This window comes from Scatophagus argus, chromosome 3, assembly GCF_020382885.2.
Source record: "Scatophagus argus isolate fScaArg1 chromosome 3, fScaArg1.pri, whole genome shotgun sequence".
Taxonomy (NCBI): domain Eukaryota; kingdom Metazoa; phylum Chordata; class Actinopteri; family Scatophagidae; genus Scatophagus; species Scatophagus argus.
The window spans coordinates 26,207,405-26,225,708 of record NC_058495.1 but is presented as its reverse complement, the minus strand read 5'-3'; the positions used below and the strand labels follow the sequence as shown (position 1 = coordinate 26,225,708).

General features: G+C 41.2%; 3 protein-coding genes across 6 annotated transcripts in view; 2 read left to right on the top strand and 1 right to left on the bottom strand.

Moving 5' to 3' along the window:
* Nucleotides 1-18,304, top strand: part of LOC124057033 (nuclear factor 7, ovary-like) — a 546,992-nt gene that overhangs the window by 487,913 nt on the left and 40,775 nt on the right. The window lies entirely within an intron of this gene.
* angpt4 (angiopoietin 4) overlaps nt 1-18,304 on the bottom strand; it is a 61,098-nt gene that overhangs the window by 34,696 nt on the left and 8,098 nt on the right. For 2 of the 4 annotated variants that reach the window (XM_046385084.1, XM_046385080.1), the window contains exons 3-5: nt 2,753-2,909; nt 1,738-2,029; nt 1,096-1,581 (exon numbers count right to left, since the gene is read on the bottom strand). In XM_046385084.1, the coding sequence (XP_046241040.1) occupies nt 1,096-1,482 (387 nt within the window). In that variant the 5' untranslated portion in view covers nt 1,483-1,581; nt 1,738-2,029; nt 2,753-2,909. Of the gene's footprint in view, nt 1-1,095; nt 2,523-2,752; nt 2,910-18,304 lie in introns of those variants that run through there. The other 2 variants (XM_046385081.1, XM_046385083.1) reach the window with 2 other exon arrangements.
* Nucleotides 10,388-17,530, top strand: LOC124057030. Its single transcript, XM_046385099.1, has 8 exons — nt 10,388-10,578; nt 12,015-12,329; nt 13,917-14,216; nt 14,324-14,635; nt 15,683-15,730; nt 15,870-15,956; nt 16,327-16,379; nt 17,021-17,530. The coding sequence occupies exons 1-8, from the start codon at nt 10,539-10,541 to the stop codon at nt 17,291-17,293; spliced, it is 1,428 nt and encodes a 475-aa protein (XP_046241055.1). The 5' UTR covers nt 10,388-10,538; the 3' UTR covers nt 17,294-17,530.

The window sequence follows — 18,304 nt, the reverse complement described above, 5'->3', positions numbered from 1 at the left end:
GTCAAAATTCCTCTGGTGCTAGAAATAACCTGCTCTGAAATACAAGCTAAAAAAAATCCCTCACATCGAGTTCTACAAACCACAGTGCACTGACATTGTGAAAAGTTCTAATTTGTGAGTGGGAAGCCAGTGAGGGTTCTTATCCTTAATGTTGCTCTGCCTCTGGCTGCTCTGGGCTCCTGTACATTGAAGGATGAATCTCACGTATGTTACTCCCTCCCAGTGAAGCTCGTCACTGGCAGGAGAGGAGACTGGTGGCACATATGACCAACAGTGACAAGATGTACAGTGCAGGGGGGACCGAGCATCCACACGGAAACGACAAGAAAGGCCGTACGCAGGACAAGGTTCATGTCCAAACAAGACAGAGAGTGTAAAATCCACGAGGAACTACAGTTTAATTCACTTCTCATTCGGGTCTTCGTCAGTTTTCAGTTTACTGGAAAAATTTGCAAGTCTTTACAACTTAAGACTGATGCCTGAATCTTCATATCTGAAAGACGTGGTCAGTTTGTCATGGCAACGCTAATCTCTAGCACAAGAGGAATTTTCAGCAGGACCTGTTCTGCAGGACAGATGTGAAGTAATGCGGGTACAAGGTCTCACAGTGTCTCTTACTGGGCCCTGCGTCCACTGAAACCACAGACGGAGGAGCTACAGACTGTTAGGACTACAAGAGGGGAAGCTCTCACTGCTTTTCTCCTGATTGAAACCAGCTGCCACTCATCCACTGCCATAACACTAAACTTTGATCTCCATCCTGTAAATCACCAAGCGACAGAATGGAGTTTGTTAAAGTCTAGATTGACAACTTTTTTGTCTTCATTACGTCCACAGCAGCTGAAGCAAACGGCATTTCGACTGAATGAGTCCTCAGTCGCTGTTCAACACATATTTTCCTATTCTTTTGTTTCTCTGATTGGTGTGTGGTATTTCAGTTTCACCGTATCTACTGATGCACCAGCACGTCTCAACCTGTCCTCTGCAAAGACGTGAAGTCCAACAGACAGCACACGTTTCCTTTGACTGTCAACCTGCTTGTCTTGTCGATGGTCAAACAAAAGCAAAATGATGGAAAGGCAGTTTGTCTCTTACCTTCTGCAACCACTGTGTGTTGTTCTCCATCGTGCTCTCCAGGTGCTGCAGTTTCTGAGCCGACCATTCGGCATCGACTGGCGGCGAATCTCTCTGCACGACACTCGCCCCGCCGCGAGAACCACCATACTGTTCAGTCCGTGAAGGTGAGCCTCCGTTCTGGCAGCCATCAAGCTCCGGCAGGATGAAGGTGTAGCTGCACTGGCCGTGTTGGATGCGGTGAAACCTCCTTCTCTTCTCCGCACCTCCTCCTCCTCCTCCACCACCTCCTCCTCTTCTCTGGCTTCTTCCAGCTCCTCCTCGTTCTGTGCTTGCAGCGGCAGCATCAGCGAAGACAGACAAGGTCCAAAGCAGCAGCAACCCCTGGCTGAGACTTAAGCCGTTCATGGCGCTCAGTTCGACTGAACTGAAGTGTTTTCTCTCGGTGCGAAGAGGGTCAAGAGAAGCTTGTTCACACTTTGACCCCAGTTCACTTCATGGAAACACCTGCGTGAATGAATGAAACACACGTCATGCACGTGTCTCACCTATCAGTCAAACCACAAGGTCCAATTCTGAAAGTCCCATTAGCTTGTTGTGTTAATTTTGAGCAGTTAACGTCTTTTACACTTTGTTTTAAAATGCAGACGCAGAAAGCAACACCTGTTCTGTGGTCGCACACTGAATCGCCTCCTGCTTCCTCCTCACTTGTACATGAGATGAGCAGGATAATTTATGGGATGCAGCCGCTTTCTTCTTCTTCTTTTGTTCTTGGGTCTTCCTTCTGTTCTCTGTGGTTACCTTTGTCTTTCTGATGAAGATTTTTCAGGATGGATCCTGTGGCTTGAGCCTGGGCAGGTTCTCATGATTGATGATCCCTGAAATTCCCTCCTGTCCTTAATGCACCAGGAGCAGGTCCAGACCCATTCAGGATGAAACGTGGACGAAGAGAAAGCTAAGAGGGTGGACAGAGATGATATCAGAGGCCGTGGGCAAGAAAACACTGTGAGCAAGGATGGCAAGTGGATGTCCAAACTGACTGGGATAATGAAAAGGACATTTAGGTGAGACGCGAGAATATGAGGAAAAAAATTTAAATGATCTCTCGATCCTTAAATGTCCAGGAATAAAAAAGAGAAAAGAAAGCCTTTTTTTCTTCTCATCCTTCTCTGGTGGCTCCAGTTTCAGAAGTGGCTGAAGAGAAACACTTCTGCCCCCTTCTTATCTGGGGCTGGCTGAGAAAAGGAGGAATGAGGGAGGGAAGAGGAGGAGGAGGAGGAGGAGGAGGAGGAGAGGGAGGAGTGGAGGTACAGGAGACCTGAGGGAGGTCTATTAGAGCACCCTCTCTATTTGTGGGCTGAGAGCAAAAGAGAAGAGGGAGGAAACAAAGAAGGAATGAGAAGTAGCCAGAAAAAGAAAATAGGGGAAGATTAAGGGAGTAAAGAAAAGAAAGGAAGGAGAGATATGCAAAAAGAAAAGACAACTTGATAAGAGAAACAGACACACACTGAAGATAAGTGGGAAGAAAAAGAAACTGGACAAAGGAAAGACAGAAAGACAGAAAGACATGGGCAAACAGAAGAAGAGAGAACTTTAAATTGTCTTCCTTAACTGATCTTTCGGTTCAGGATTAAATGCTGATGCCTTGTATGGTCATTCATTTGGTTCAGCAACTTACTCTGTCTTCTAAACACAGCCATGCTTTGGGCATCACGGGGGATCGGGGGGGTCGAGGCAAACCACGCAGTCCACCAACATTCAGTTTATAAACTGTTTGACTCTCTGTGTCGGTGAAAGAATCTCACCGCCTTTCATCCGTCCTGCTGCTCTTTATTCTATGTGGAAATACATACAAAGATTAGTTCCAGACTGATGGCCTGGTCCCAGGCTTATGAAACACAAGCTCTACATGTGGGGGGACAAAGTGAGTTGTCAATTATTGAGTTTATTTGCACAGCGATAAAACATCTTGCAGAAGTTGACGGTTTCAGATAAAATTCTTTGATAAAAACAGAGCAATAAGAGGGACAAGAGGATAAAAACCCTAACATGTGAGGAAGTGATAGAAAGACACAGAGGGCGATACGAGGTTTCTGTTGCTGCATCATCCTCTGCTGGTCAAAGAGGACACCAAGACCAAAAGCTGCTCTCATCGTCCCACCACCAGCCACTTGTTTATTTTGATATAATACGGTCTTATTTCCAGCCCGGTCCTGACCTCGGTCTACTGTTACTGTTGTGCTGTGACATACATCTTAATTTTGACGGGGCTGGGACGCTCACTTAATGTTAGCCAATGGGTCCTTTGGAGGAGAGCAGAGGGGCTGCACAGTGAGTGGCTTCTGCCCCGACCGGAGATCATTCTCATGGGAACAGGATTGCACAGAGAGCCGGCACACAGAGCTGCGACATATAGAGCTGCGATACATAGAGCTGCATGGGTGCATTTCAGTTAACATGGTGAGTGTGTTGTTCTGCAGTGACACCATAGTGGTACCAAATGTGGTCAGAAAGACAAGCTTTTTCGGACTATGCCAAAGCTGACAAGTTAATGTGGGAAAGCACTTTTAGCTGAATGTGTTGTTAGGTCACTGAAATCAGCTCGTAGCAAGAAAACTTTATAGTTTTTGAGTCCCCATGCCAAAAGACATTCAAAATTTGAAGCATGCTGGGATGCCAAAGAGGATTAGGACGACATGCTGGGACACTTCTGTGCTGTCCAGTTCTGACTCCTGATGTCTGCACTCTTTCTGTTCAGGCTGATATCAGGAGTAACAGGGGGCACATGAGTCATGAAGCAGCCCTTTCACCTTCCCTCTGTGGGAACGGATGGACGGATGAGGATGTGTTGCTTTATTTTTAAATCAAGGATTTGATTTCAGCTGTGTGTGCTTCTGACTTTTTCTGTCCCTTGATGTTTGTCTTCTCATTTGTCCCTCTTCCTTGCTGTTGAACAGATTTACATCATCATGCTTTGGTCACATGGTGAAAGTTTTCACAGTTACAAGTTCTATCACTGAATTGTTCAGCTTGTTGACTAGGAAAAGTTTAGTTTTCTTGAAGGGGGTGTTTACACTTTAATGCTTGAGAGACACACATGAGAGAGTAACAGTGAGACACCGAAACAGACAGACTGGAGACAGAGAAGGATTTCCTGTCTTCAGGTTTCAGAGAAAATGAGAAAATGGCCATCATGGCTCTTAAAAAATTCAAGATTGATCAACATCTGCAGAATCAATCATAACTGTACAAAGAAGAGACATGCTTTCATACTCATGTTTGCACTGCTGAATAAACTGCACAGTTAAGACTCATCACATGGTTAAATACAAACAGAAGGCAGGTTAAATGGAAATGAGGAAAAGCTGGATTCAAATAAAAAAGCTTGTGTCACGACTACGTCCATTCTGCCAACACGGGGTGGGGGAGGGGGTTATGACCCGTACAAGCTGCTGTCTTTATACAATCAAAGGTACAAGGCTCAAACTCGGGCATACAGATGATTATACTGAAATGCATATGAAAACTTCCCAGTATTGTTCACCTTCCTCTGACTTGTCACCGGCATCTCAGAAAAGCAGCAGGATGCAATTTTGACTTGCCAACTGTGCAATTGACCTATTTAAAGGGGCCAACTTAAGTGAAACACTCGCACTGTTGAGCCCCGTTTGTTTTCATATTTACAAGTCTGTGAGTGGGGTGTAAAGACGTCACAGATTATCATGAAGTGCATCCATTCTGGACCACTTCAGCAGGGCAGCTGACGCTTTGAATATGGAGACACGCCTGCTGAACTCCACCACAGTGTGTGGAATCCTGTATGGCTCACTCAGTGTCCAGGATGTGAAATAATGTCTGAACCTGATAGTGTAGCGCTGCTGTGATGGATGAGGTCATGACCTTCCTCACACTTTGTAATTCTCAACACCTGCGAAAACACATGATGGGATGTAACCTGAGAGGCTTCTGCTCATGCATAGAAACACAGGGAGGATTTAACACAGACCGATGGAGGGACGACAGGACGAATGGACGGGTCTGCTGAGATACAGGCAGAAAGGACGAAGGAATCATAACAAAATGAAGGGCACCATGACCAAAGCTGTAACACAGTGTTACAGTACAACAGGCAACATGGAGCCTCATTCTGAAGTGTCAGCGCACCCTAATGATGCACTGGTTGTCCCGTGAGTCGTGTTCAGGTCAATCACTTTGAACTTTGGTTGATCAATCACTCCACCACACCCAAATTTCTCCTGCCAGTCCATGGGGGAATCGAACCAGCAACCCTGCGGTCACAAGCCACTTCTCCAACCTCTAGGCCACGGCTTGTTCCATCCTGAGCCATATTCTGTTCAGTTAACAGCACTTAACAACCGCCATCACGTTTTCCACGTTGAATGAATTCACACTTACAATTCACAATCGATGGGACTGATACGTCATCCACTACTGACCGTATTAAGCAAAACAAGCCAGTGAGGAGCCGTTTGAAAACACAAACCTTCTTCACATTGTTTAACATATTCAGTACAAAAGGCCTGTAAGGACACAGCACCCCAGGAACACTTGGACCAAATTGGGTACAAATGAAACTTTATATGATGGGATGGGATTAGATGGGCTTCGAGACACGAGAGCCGCTTCTATCTAACAAGCTGAGCTCCAAAGTTTGTCTTTGTTGCATGTTTATTTTGCTTGACTTTTAATATGGTCATTCAATCATATTTGTTGAGCTTTTCTGACTTTGAGAAAAAGATTAAAAAAGATTAAAGACATCATTTATCATCTTACTTGAAGCATTTCAAAGATGAACCGGAGGCCTCAAACTGTCGACAGCACATTTTATGGCTCTGAGCGAAACCTTCTATCTTAAAGAGTCATGACATTGTGATGATTTTGATCTTTGTTAAGCCTCGGCAACATTAGGTGAAACTGACATATTATTCAAGTCAAATAAACCAAGGCCAGCGCATGGGAAGTGGTTTATTTGCGTAGTTTCATTCCACACAGATTTATCTTTCCAAAAAGTGACATAAAATGATGTTAAAAAACAAACTGTTTCATATTAAATTCTGCTGAAACCATCAGCTCTGCCTGACCGTGACCGCCGACCTCTCTGTGGAGGCAAACAGGGTTTCGTTTGGTCTGTCCCAACCACAAGCTAAATCTAAGAGTTTGGTGTAGACCTGCTCTGATTGGAAAAAGTCATGAGAGAACTTTGTTGTGATTTGGCGTCATATAAATAAATTCAAATGAATTAAATTTTTTATGAAAAAAGTATAATTACCACATTAAAATCCCTAAAATGGCAGCTGCTCCGTCTTATGAATGTAGGAACAAGCAAAGAATTTTCATTTCAATTTTCAGTCTGCCGTCTGCTTCACTGTCGAGTTTGTGTGAGCTGGAGGCTTAAAGTTTCCACATCAAACCTCCAAATGCTGAATTTGTGATGTCACAAATTACAATTCCTAAATTCAAATGTTCAGTGAACTCAGAGAAAATCTACACTTCCAGCAGATGAATGTGAGGTCCTTGAGGTTCAAATGCAAAATGCATTCTGGGAAATGCAGCCAAAAACGTCCTGAAGCAGAAACACCACAGACAAGTTAAAGAGAAATGGAGTTATCATTTCTCTTTAAGAAGAAACACATAACAAAGTGATAAAATCTAACAATTTATGAGTCATTATTTTTCTTTTTACTGTAAGCACCGCGGAAGTCCGCCTGAAGAGCTCCTCTTCTCATATGGTTCACGGCTCACAGCTGAAATAAAGAGGTCAGGGTTCTTCTGGGCTTCATTATGAGATAACAATGTTTCATTTAATGAAAATGTCTCAAAGTTTATACTCAGCAGCATGTAAACTCATCTCCTTGACAAGTGTTTTGTGCAAGGACAGAAAAGGAGACAGGAATGCTTTCAGCGAGGGAGTGAAAACACATCATTACTATAAAAAAGTGAATTTACTGCAATTCTATTTGTCAAAAGCTTGGCGTTTCCAACCATTAGTGATGATCATGTTTATACTGTATTATCTGTTTCATTCTAACTGTATCGCAGCTGTGAGAGCAGCTATATAAGATCAACCAGGCCAATCAGTGCATTAATGGTACAGAATGTAGAATACAGTTTATCCACCTACTTCAGGGGCTTCTCAGACGTGAAATGACGATGAATTACATTATCGGTCAGATGCAGAGCATCTTCCCACACTGAGGGCCTATCAGTGGCCGGGTTTCGACCAGTGGGCGGGATAAACGTGTGTCTGACTGTTACAGAGTGGAGTCTGAGGCCGACGGTTACTGACAGGCTTTTAAAGCCTTAAGTAAACACACCACAGCTCCCCTAACTCCAGGGTAACATTAACCCTCATCTGTCAGACTTCACAGCAAAGCGCCAACTCTCTCACACAGCAGGTTCATCGCTACTGTGGATCATGTGCTTCATACCCTTACACACTGGGACAAAGCATGAAACATCTCAAATTACAAGACCACCGTTCTGTTCATTTCAGTCCATCACAATACATGTGTTTGTTATTGATTATTTTAAAAGTTCAGTATAGAACAAATCTGCACTGGTACAGAGTCCTTCCAGGAAATAACCAAAGCCTCACACACTGCACCCAAAACTGACATCTAACTGATCAAAACAGAATCACTGAGACCTGAAAGTGTGTTATAAACAGAGTGACCAAGCAGCCTGGTCTCACCAAATGCCATATGAATAACTTTTCATGTGTCATCTCACCTCGTCTGCATTAAGCTTTTCTCCTGTCCTTCTAGGCATGAATGTAATAAAACAGTGAGAAACTGATTTCATCCTTTCCTGCATGTCAAAAGACATGTAAAGAAACATAACTGAAACATAACATAACATAACATAACATACAAATCCCAGCTTTGTAGTGCACCATTTGTTCTGACATACTTCATCTCCTATGAGAAACTGACATCATGACATCCACTGACCGCAAGTTAGTAACACAATCCTATACCTTCAAATTTAGTTATTTTGAATTCCTTCAAAAAGATTTATCAATTATAATTATATTCAAGTTCCAACTTGAATAAAGAAAATCTAAAACTAATTGGACCTGAAAATGTATTGTCACAAAGCATGAAAGAAGCTGTTTATCTTCACTCAAGAAAAGCTGATGTCTGGCGTGGTTTTCACTGACAAACCACAAAATGTTGGTGTGACCTAATCAATCAGATCACAATCCTCCATCAATTTGCTGTCAGATCCGATAAGTACGCTGAATTCAGAGCAACAAAATACCTAAAAAATCCACCAAACAAAACACAAGCAAGCAAAAACATCTAACAAAACTACCACATAACTTTCCTCTTTAAGATCTGCAGGCGGTTCATCACCCGAGCAGAGACTTTTACTCAACTGTCCGCGTAAACGTTCTTCTCACCAGCAGATGGTTAATAACTAATAAATCTCAATAAATCACAGCCAGAGTCTTTATATAAACACCAATCAACTTTGTGCGTGCGTGTGTGTGTGTGTTTGAGAACTTGGATTTGCTTTGCAGACTTGCTTACTGCATAAAACCTCTATCTTATCTGTGTTTTCTTTCCAGATTGGCTGGCAGTCCCACAGATCGCAAACACAATCCACAAACACGCACTCAGCCATTGTTGCATGTTTCACTTGGAACAGATGACACACGTTATCAGACTCCAAAACCACACCATCGGCCAAGAAACATGAGTGCTTTGTGAAATAAGGCGGGTGTCCCTCCCACTCACCACAGCCAACATACCCACAGAGGATTGTCACGAAAAACGATCTGTGTTGTTAGCTGTGAGAGTTGGTCTTAAATTGTAGGCTTCAACACAACCTGATGGTGAGCGTAGAGGTCAGTGTGACAACTTCCTGGTGCAGACACATTGCAGGATGGCTCTTTAATGGGTTCTTCTGAAGCCGTTGTTGTCATGTCTGCATTATTCCACACTTGTTCTACTCCAGTAACACACACTCACACACTCATCACACTCATTTTCCCAATCAGTGCCGTACTGCGAAATCGTCTCTCTCACACTGCAAGACTTCTGCTCTTCCAACTTCCCCATTTGCTCCAGCCGGGCACTGCAGTCTAATTACAAACCAGAGCTCGAACTGACAAATAAATCTGCATGAATCTGTTGTGTCCACAAACCATCAGGCCTCGTCATACGTTTCATTCATTGTATTCCATCCTCCTGCACACAGTGGGTCTTATTTGATTTAAACTCTGGGTCATCAGTGTTTTAATATTCTTAAAATGGTTCTGAGTAAGAACAAAACATTTGCAAATCTTCCAAATTAAACGAGAGGTTTGAGGGCTTTATCGCTTGGATGTTAACGAAAGCAGGAGGGCAGTTTTAACCTTTGAATGATTCATGATAGCTTTGTCAAGACTTAACAGCTAAATACTATAAAGGGACAGTTTTGAGTCAAGTGTGAACTCACTGTGACGTCACCCACTGGTTTGACAGTTTGGCTTTATGGTGCGTGCATTCAGCATTTACTAATAATTACATATTAAATTCATCCCAGATGATTTTGTCATATACCCCTCCACCGCCCACCCCACCACAAAAAAAATTCCCAGTTTAACCCCTGGACTGCATCTCATCAGCAGCAGCTTTGAGAGATGTTGTGCTGTTGGCTCAGAGTTTACCATGATTCACATCCTGTTGGCTTTATATAGCCTGCAATGTTGATGATGCAACAATTTAAAACAGTGCATGGGTGGGTGGGTGTGTGTGTGTGGACACATATTCCTGCAGTTGTGGGGACAGACGTCTGCTTTCACAGTCACACTGTGAGGACCCGCCTTGCTTATGGGGACAAAAAGCAAGTCCCCAAAACGTAAACCATTAAATATTAGAGTTGCTTAAAGGTTAGGTTGAGGTGAGGGTTAGGCTAATAACTAGGCATTATTAGGCTAATAATGTTTATTGTTATGGTCAGGAGGTGGTTAAGCCTCCAGGAAATTAATTCAAGTCCATGTAAAGTCATAACTGTCATTTTCACTTGGTGTCATCACAACATGTGTGGATCTGTGACTCTGATGACTCGTTTAATCAAAGCTAACTGTTGAACAATGATGAATCTGTGTCTCCTCCTCGTATGTGATTAAACTTACTTTCTACCATAATAATGTTGTACTGTTCATGCCAGGCACTTATGCAACGCTGAGTTTTCTCTCTCACCACTGGTTTCAACACTTACTTTATTTGTACATCAGCAGGGTACAACAAGGAAGGACTTATGACGGCATTAAAAAGGGGAAGGATAAAGGATTAAAAGGATGTGTGTGTGTGTGCTTGTTGGTAAGATATGACAGAAATTCAGAGTTTAGGGAACGCCTGAGACCAAACAGCTGTAGAGAGGAACCGACCAAAAGACACTGAAATAACCAGCTGGAAGTCAACATTTTAACAAAAATAACAACCAAAATCAGCATAATGAAGAGTTTTCTTCTGCTCCTCCTCTCACTGATGACAGGTAAAAAAAAAATTATTAAATACCTGATTACTAATATTACAGACTAATGAATGTTACACCAGTGCCTTTAAAGGTAATCTGCCAAATGTTTTGCGTTGATGTCTTTTACCACAGCACTGAACACAGATTGCAGAGTCACTTTTTGAATATTCAATCTGAATATTTTGGTATTACTTCAAAATCAAACATTTTATCCAAAAAAAAAAAAAAAGACCAAAGACACAAAGATTTGAATTCTATAAATATTCTGCTGCCTCTTGAGTATCTCAAAACACTTTCAATGCAGATATAATGTCTTCAAACTGCAGGTGTTTTCTGTTTGTTTTGTGGCTGCTGAGGAGAGGAGCATTTACTCTGAATGTTTATCTTCCATTTTCAATACAAATTTAAAAAAACAAAAAAAAAAAACAAGTCAAATCATTACTGAAAAAAAAAAAAAAAAGCACGACAAACCTTACGTCAGACACACTTTTCTTGGCTTAACAGTGCGTCAGTATCATGAAAAGGTTCATAAGTTAAGTAAGTAAAACTGGCTTAGTTTATAGGATATAATCACAAATGTAATCAAGTAATTCTTTACAAAATAACTATTTTTTTACAAATGTAATCTGGTCTGATTTCTGTAATCTAATAAAGCAAACGCCATCGCATGTGATGTGTGACTACCTAACACTGTTTACATGTAACACAGTAGTTGTAATTATAGTAGTGAAAATATGAAGAATACATAAAATCTTTTTTGGGTGGACAGCCAGTAACATTTTATTTTGTTTTTTAAAAAACATTTAAATAAAAATTCTTAACATTTATCAAGGATGAAACAAGCATTGAGGTTTTTTTTTGTTTTGTTTTGTTTTTTAAATTCTGAATATTAAATCCACCAGGATTTGGAATTTTCTGCATTTGGCACCTGGTGGAAACAAAATAAGAACGGCTCTGGATCACAGACTCTGGATCACAGACTCTGGATCACAGACTCTGGTGGCCCATGTCTAATCATGTCAGTCCACAGAGAAAAGTCCAGTAAATTTACCAAAGTCAGCTCACTGGCGACACCCTGTGGCAAAAATACATTATCTTTCAGTTACTCGAGCAGAAAACACCAGAGAAGGTGTCTCTCTTTATTTATTTATTTGCCATAATGACCTGCGCACTGTACATTATCCCTCATGTTGTAAAATCAACTCACATTTCAACACAACTCACAATATCATATGGATTCACAATGTGATTTTCAAACTTTTTTATTTCTTTTGTTTTAGTAAAATGAGACTGAGGATAAATTATGACTGAAACACACAATCAAAAGGCTTAATCTGTTGGGTGCTGATTTATCTTGAAAGTATGTTTCCTTGCATTTAAACAGTATGAGTTTTGTGATAAAGATCATATTCAGACTACAGTTCATAAAACAAACATTTGTCTTGTCTCTACAGGCTCTGAGGCCTCATTTAAATTGAAAACATGTGGAAAACGATGGACTGAATTCACCTGGAATTGTACAAGCTCAGATAGAAATTATGACTGCATTGTTGTAGATCGCCCAATAGGAACACCCACACAAAGTAGTGAAAGTGATGTGTGGCAAACCCAAGGCAATGTTTCCTTTTGCAATGATACACGCAAGGAACAAATCAAAAAGGTCATCAATCAACTTCGTGAACCAAAGAACTCGAGGGAGACTGAGTGTAAATTCTGCCCAGAACAAACTTCTTCATCTGAAGAGGACAATCAACAAGAAGTGGGAGTTGGTAAGAAATACTGCATCTTTTTTTACAGGCAGGGCGCAGCGAAAGAAAAAACGAAACACCACCCATCAGTTCTGACAACAGCAGGATTCCTAACCTGTTAATAGAGGGATGATCACACGAAACAAGCTTACGATTGTGGTAGAAAAGTGTGATAAAAGCACAACACACATTCAGTGTTAACAGACCTTTCGTGTCTCCATTGTGGAAGCTCAAGAATCTTTTGGAAAAAGCAAGAGGGAGCAACAAATGCAGGGGGACTGGATTAGCCTGGAGGCTGCACAGTGTGTGAGGTGGGGGTGTTGGAGGACACGGTGGAGTCTGACTGGAGTCTGTTAGAGCTTTTACAGTCATTAGAAGCACAATAGTGGCCTTCTGAGAGAGTTACTGCATGGGTATACATGGGTACATGTGTACATGGGTCCTGTGGTATAGTAGCTCTACTTCACAAGCGTCAGCACAGGGTCACACTGTTTCTCAGTTCACGTCACTGTTCGTCAGCTCTAAATATCTTTAGCTCTGAGTAAACAGTGATTGGTCCAGGTGTTGTGTAAACCTCTGGTTGATGTACAACATGTTTTGTTGTTTTTCAGTCCTGCTTATACTAATGTGTTATGTAAGAAATGGTATTTTCACAATTAATCTAAAAAAATAGGGATGCACCGATACCACATTTTTCCAATCCAATTACAAGTACTTACATTTGAATACTTGCCGATACAGAGTACCAATATGAGTACTTATTAATGCCACTACACTTTGTGTATAAATAGATAGACAGATAGATACTTTATTGATCACGAGGGAAATTCAAGGGTAAGATCCAGGATCTTCTCCCTCTTCTCCAGAGTTTGCTGCAGAGTTGGTTGTTGCTGTTTGCCGCCATTAGCAAACTCTTTGAACTCTGCGTCGTGTTGTTTTTTTTAGATATTTTATCAGATTGCTTGTGTTGAAAGTACTCGCGTTTGTCCCTCCTGACAACTTTGCAGAGTATAATTTGCAGTCCGCTTTACGTTTGTCACCATCATCCACTCTGTAATAAATCCACACCGCCAACATTGTGTACGGGAACAGGGTATAGGACAGATACCCGATGTTATCCGTATCGGTGCATCCCTCCTTTAAAATATCAAAGAAACTGTAAAACTTGAAATACAAATTGCTTCTTTATCCAACCAAACACAAAACATTCATTTACTGTCATGAATGACAAAGAAGAGCAGCAAATCCTGACATTTAAGAAGCTGAAATCAGAAAATGTCTGAATGAATAATCTGTTCTTATTTGGCAATTAATTTTCTCTTGAAATCAACTAAGTGATTCATTAACTAATTATTGCACCTGTATTTACGGAGCCCGGACTCTAATCATGTCTATATCATCATGGTTAGTATACACACAAAATATGTGGAGAGCAGCTGCCAACGAACATTTATGTTTGGCCACATACATATATGTTGGGCCACTTCCGTGAATTTTTGCTGCAATTTCTGGACACCAACATAATTGTGGCTTGGAAGGGCAATGTACAAATGAAGTTGTTTTCCACATTTGCTTACTGTTTGCATGTTTAATTTCCTTTTTTTGCAGAGGACAGCTGCCAGAAACCGTTTATTCAAACTGCATACAGAACAGCAAAAACCACCATCAAATGTGATCATTCAGAAAACCAAAACAAGGCTGGTGTCTTCTGCAAAGAGAACTATGCAACCTATGAGGATATTTTATTTGCTCCAAAGTCAAACAGGAGATTCAGTCTCACAGTAACCAGCAGTGGCTTCAGCATGTCCATCAGTAAAGTGTCCTCACATGATGCTGGGGTCTACTGGTGTGGAGTGGTGCAAAATGAAGGACGAGCAGCACTCAGAAAAATACGACTGAAGGTTGAAGGTGAGTCGCACACATGCCACACTTTGAGGTTTGACTCACTCACATATCATTCAGGTGTGTCTGAAGTGTGTTGTTAAATACAGTCTGTGCTGTCTGTCTCTGTGCAGGTATCACTAACTTCACAAAGTCTGCAACTAGTGGACAGAATTTCACATACTGGTGTAAATATCCCGATGGTTCTCCAGTAAGTAAATTCATCTGTAAGGGAGAAGATCCATCTATCTGTGAACCTCTAGCAAACACCGGAAACACACACAACAACACACGGTTTGTCATGAAGGACAACAAACTGAAGACAAACAGCACCATAACAGTGAGAAACGTAAAGGCAGATGACGCTGGGACGTACTGGTGTGGAGCAAAAAACACTGACGGAAAACAGAGCAACCCCTTCTATCACAGATTCAACATGACTGTAGGTGAGTCGTGTTAATTTAAGTGTTTGGGATGTAATCTGACCCCTGAGCTACTGAATCACGTCATATTCAGTTTTGGATCAGACAAAAAGTTGGCCAAGAGAGAAAACACACGTAAAACGACAAAATACAAGCATATAAAGAAAACACGTTCATCGCTATCATATCGTATGTGCAAACAGTGAACCCACATACAGAAATGTATCTCAGATGACAACAGATTTGTGTCAAGGACGCTCAAAAAAGGGATGAACACGTTTAAATCCCCAGCAATCAACCCTGCAAATTCAAACAATCTGATGAAACACACAAATGGTTTGTGTTGTGCATATTAGCTGCACATGCTGTCAAACTGCTGAAGGTGTTGTTTGTCTAACCAGGCTGATACGAGGAAGTGGGGGACCGAAATTCAGGTGTAGTTCAATTTAATTTATTTGTACAGTGCCAAACACTCTCCAAACAGAGCAGGTCTGGACCACACTCCTGGATAAACCGAGGCCTAACATTTGCACGTGAGCAAACACTTTTTGACAGGAACAAGGAACAAGAGGAATGCACACAGGTGAAACCAATCAACAATCAGATAGGTGGGCAGGAAGTATAAAACAAAACATGAATATTCAAAATAAAAGAGGGAAACAGCTCATTAAACCCATGACATAATGACAGTGTTTTTTTTATTTGCTGAGCCACCATTTGCTCCACTCTATAGCACTAAAAAAAAAAAGACCTAATTTCATATTTTATTAAGCTCACAAATGACCATTTTCAGAAGAGAGTTCATCCAAATTGCAGACAGTATAAAAAAATCAAAGCCAACCTTGTTTGAAGAAGCAATCTGTTGACTGTAAAACTGAAACAGGTGGGGAGACAGCGTTTACATGAAACCCAGAGAACATGTTAAGAGTCCCAGCAACATGATGCTGTTTCTCTGTCTTTATCTTTTTATCCCCTACATTTGTAATGTATTTTGACACGTTTGTCAAATTGTGTTGCTTATTTTCTATACTTCACTACTAATTATCTGTACTGTGTTTCATCTCTTTTCAGTTCCTCCAACTACATCGACACCATCATCATCATTTCTGGACAGGGATGGTGAGGAAGGACTTTTGTTTTCTCAGGCCGACTGCAGCAGGAGGAGGAGGAGGAGGAAGCGGAGGAAGATGTGACAGTTTTGCGAAATGCTGGCGATGAACCTGGTTGTAATTCTGTTGTGCATGTTTGTCTCTTGCAGGAGGCTTTTGGTTAATTGTTATCATCGCAGCAACCGTCAGTGTAGCTGTGCTGCTGCTCACACTTATTCTGATTCTCCTCTGCAAACGTAAGACATTTCTCTGCATGACACAAAACACACACATTCGCCGCACATGCAAGTATATACACTTTGCTCTTTCTGGAAGCAGGTGGGCTGCCAGTCATTGCATGAATAAATGAATGAATGAAAAGAATTACAAGACTACTTTTTTCAAGATTGGAATCGGATATTTGTCTGGTGGTCAAATCTTAAAATAATTTTAAATCAAAACAAACTGATGACCACAAAAATCAGCTCAGTCCGAGTCCTGCAGAAAAGAACTGCGTCATGGTTGCAAATGAGCCAGATTTGTGTGATGAAATGAATCCACTTTCCCTTCTTGTGCTTGTTAATCTTTCTTTTTCCTTTCTCTAATTCTCTCAATTTTCTTTGGCAGGATTTAAACGCTCAAAAAACATAAGAAATGGTGAACCACAGAACAACAAAGAGGCAAGTGTACCTATCTGTGCACTCCGTGTGTGTACTAATATTCTGACATACCAAATTTACTGTATATTGCATTACTTACAACAAGAATTCATTACCAAATATGCATGTACTTCAGTCAAGTCTCCAAACATTAAATGCTTTGTAGTTTTACTTTGATGACATGCAGCTCAGTCGCAGAGGTTCATAAAGACAGTTCTAATCGTTTTTTAAGTAACCTGCCACAACTTACAGACGTCATGGACCACACAAACTCAGCCATGAAACGTGACTGGGAGTCAAGATTTGGGACTCTTGAACATTAACATACTACTGCACATCGTCTAAGCATAGCTTGTTCGCATGTTAATATACCATTAGTTGCTAATTAGCATTAAACACAAGTCTTGCCGGGGCTGATGGAGTCAGTCCTGCTAAAGGAGTCAGCAGGATTCATCCTCTGGCGAACATGAATGTCTATCAAATTGTATGACCATCCACTCTGCAAATGTTCAGATACTGAGGACTGGATTAAAGTGGTGGACAGACAGACTAGCTGACTGACAGACCAGCTTTCAGTCCATGCACTGCAGTGTGGGATGGCTCTGCATGGGTCCTATTCAGTCCTGAATATTCATCCTGTGTTTTTCATTCTGCTTTGGAAGGACGGTGCCTATGAGGAGATACAGGAGCGCGACTCAGGAACTGCACTTAAAACAATTTATGTCACTGCCGACCTTCCCTCAAAGCCCTCCTCTGCCTCACATCAGTACTCCAACATCACCTTTCAGAACAACTCAGGTGAAGTTAGAGATGACTCGTATTATACTGTGAGGGGCAAAGACCAACATCCCGCCTACTCAACTGTCAATCACCCAACCAGGATGTTTGAAGATCCGTTCTATTCCACTGTCAACAGTGTGAGGAGGCCACTTTGAAAGCACAGCTTTCAAAGCTACCAATTACTTCACGCTAGAGGAAGTTGAACTACAGCAAAACTATCTAAATTGAAAACTATGTAAGTGGACAATGTGTATGGACATTGGTCATATCTATACCAGTTCAGCAACCAGCTATGCCTTTCGACATCAACTCCCACCTGAAAAAAGTCCGTCAGAATGAGATCATTATCTCTGAGCAATATGCACTAACATAAATGACAGGTATAGATAAAACAGATAAAATAATTTATAGTTATAATAGTTACAGATGGCTAAATGAATAAAATAGTTGACTGAGGACTACTGGACTGAACTGTAAGCAGGTGTGCTTGACAGTATGCGAAACAAATCATTTTAATGGCATTCTTGGAGCAGGTTTTACTGTCATTTGTGGTATTATAATAAGGGACTCAGGGGCCTGATGTAACATATTAATCTGTCACACCTGTCTGAACTGGTCTGGATTAGGGTCAAGGTTAGCAGACTAATTGTAACTGAACTAAATTAAAGACTATGTGGCAAAGTCCCAGTTCTCTTGCCACAAAACAAAAAAATGCTCAGATTCTTCTTAATGGAAACACCTGGCAAAAATATAAGTTTATTTATAAAGATTACAGGTGCGCCACGGATTTACATGTGATACTGTATCCATTTTATTATGAAATTACTGCATGTTACAAGAATATTGTGAATCAAATGTCTACATTTCAAAGTAATATCCAGACACGACCTCCTCAATGAGCACGTCGACTGCTGCTGCTGCTTTTCAATGAGCCTTTTCAACCTTGATGCTCAGAAACGTCTCGCCACACCATCAGCTGATGTGACTTATGTGCAATGATTCAACACAGTGCATTTGTACATTTTCTAATTTCATGTCAATATTTTTATCCATCTGATTTACAAAAAATGTTTTTGTAGTGATATTAAATGTGTAAATCTCACACCAAGTGGATTTCTTAATGTTTCTGATTGACATGTGCTTTATGTGTGTTTATATCTCAAAAT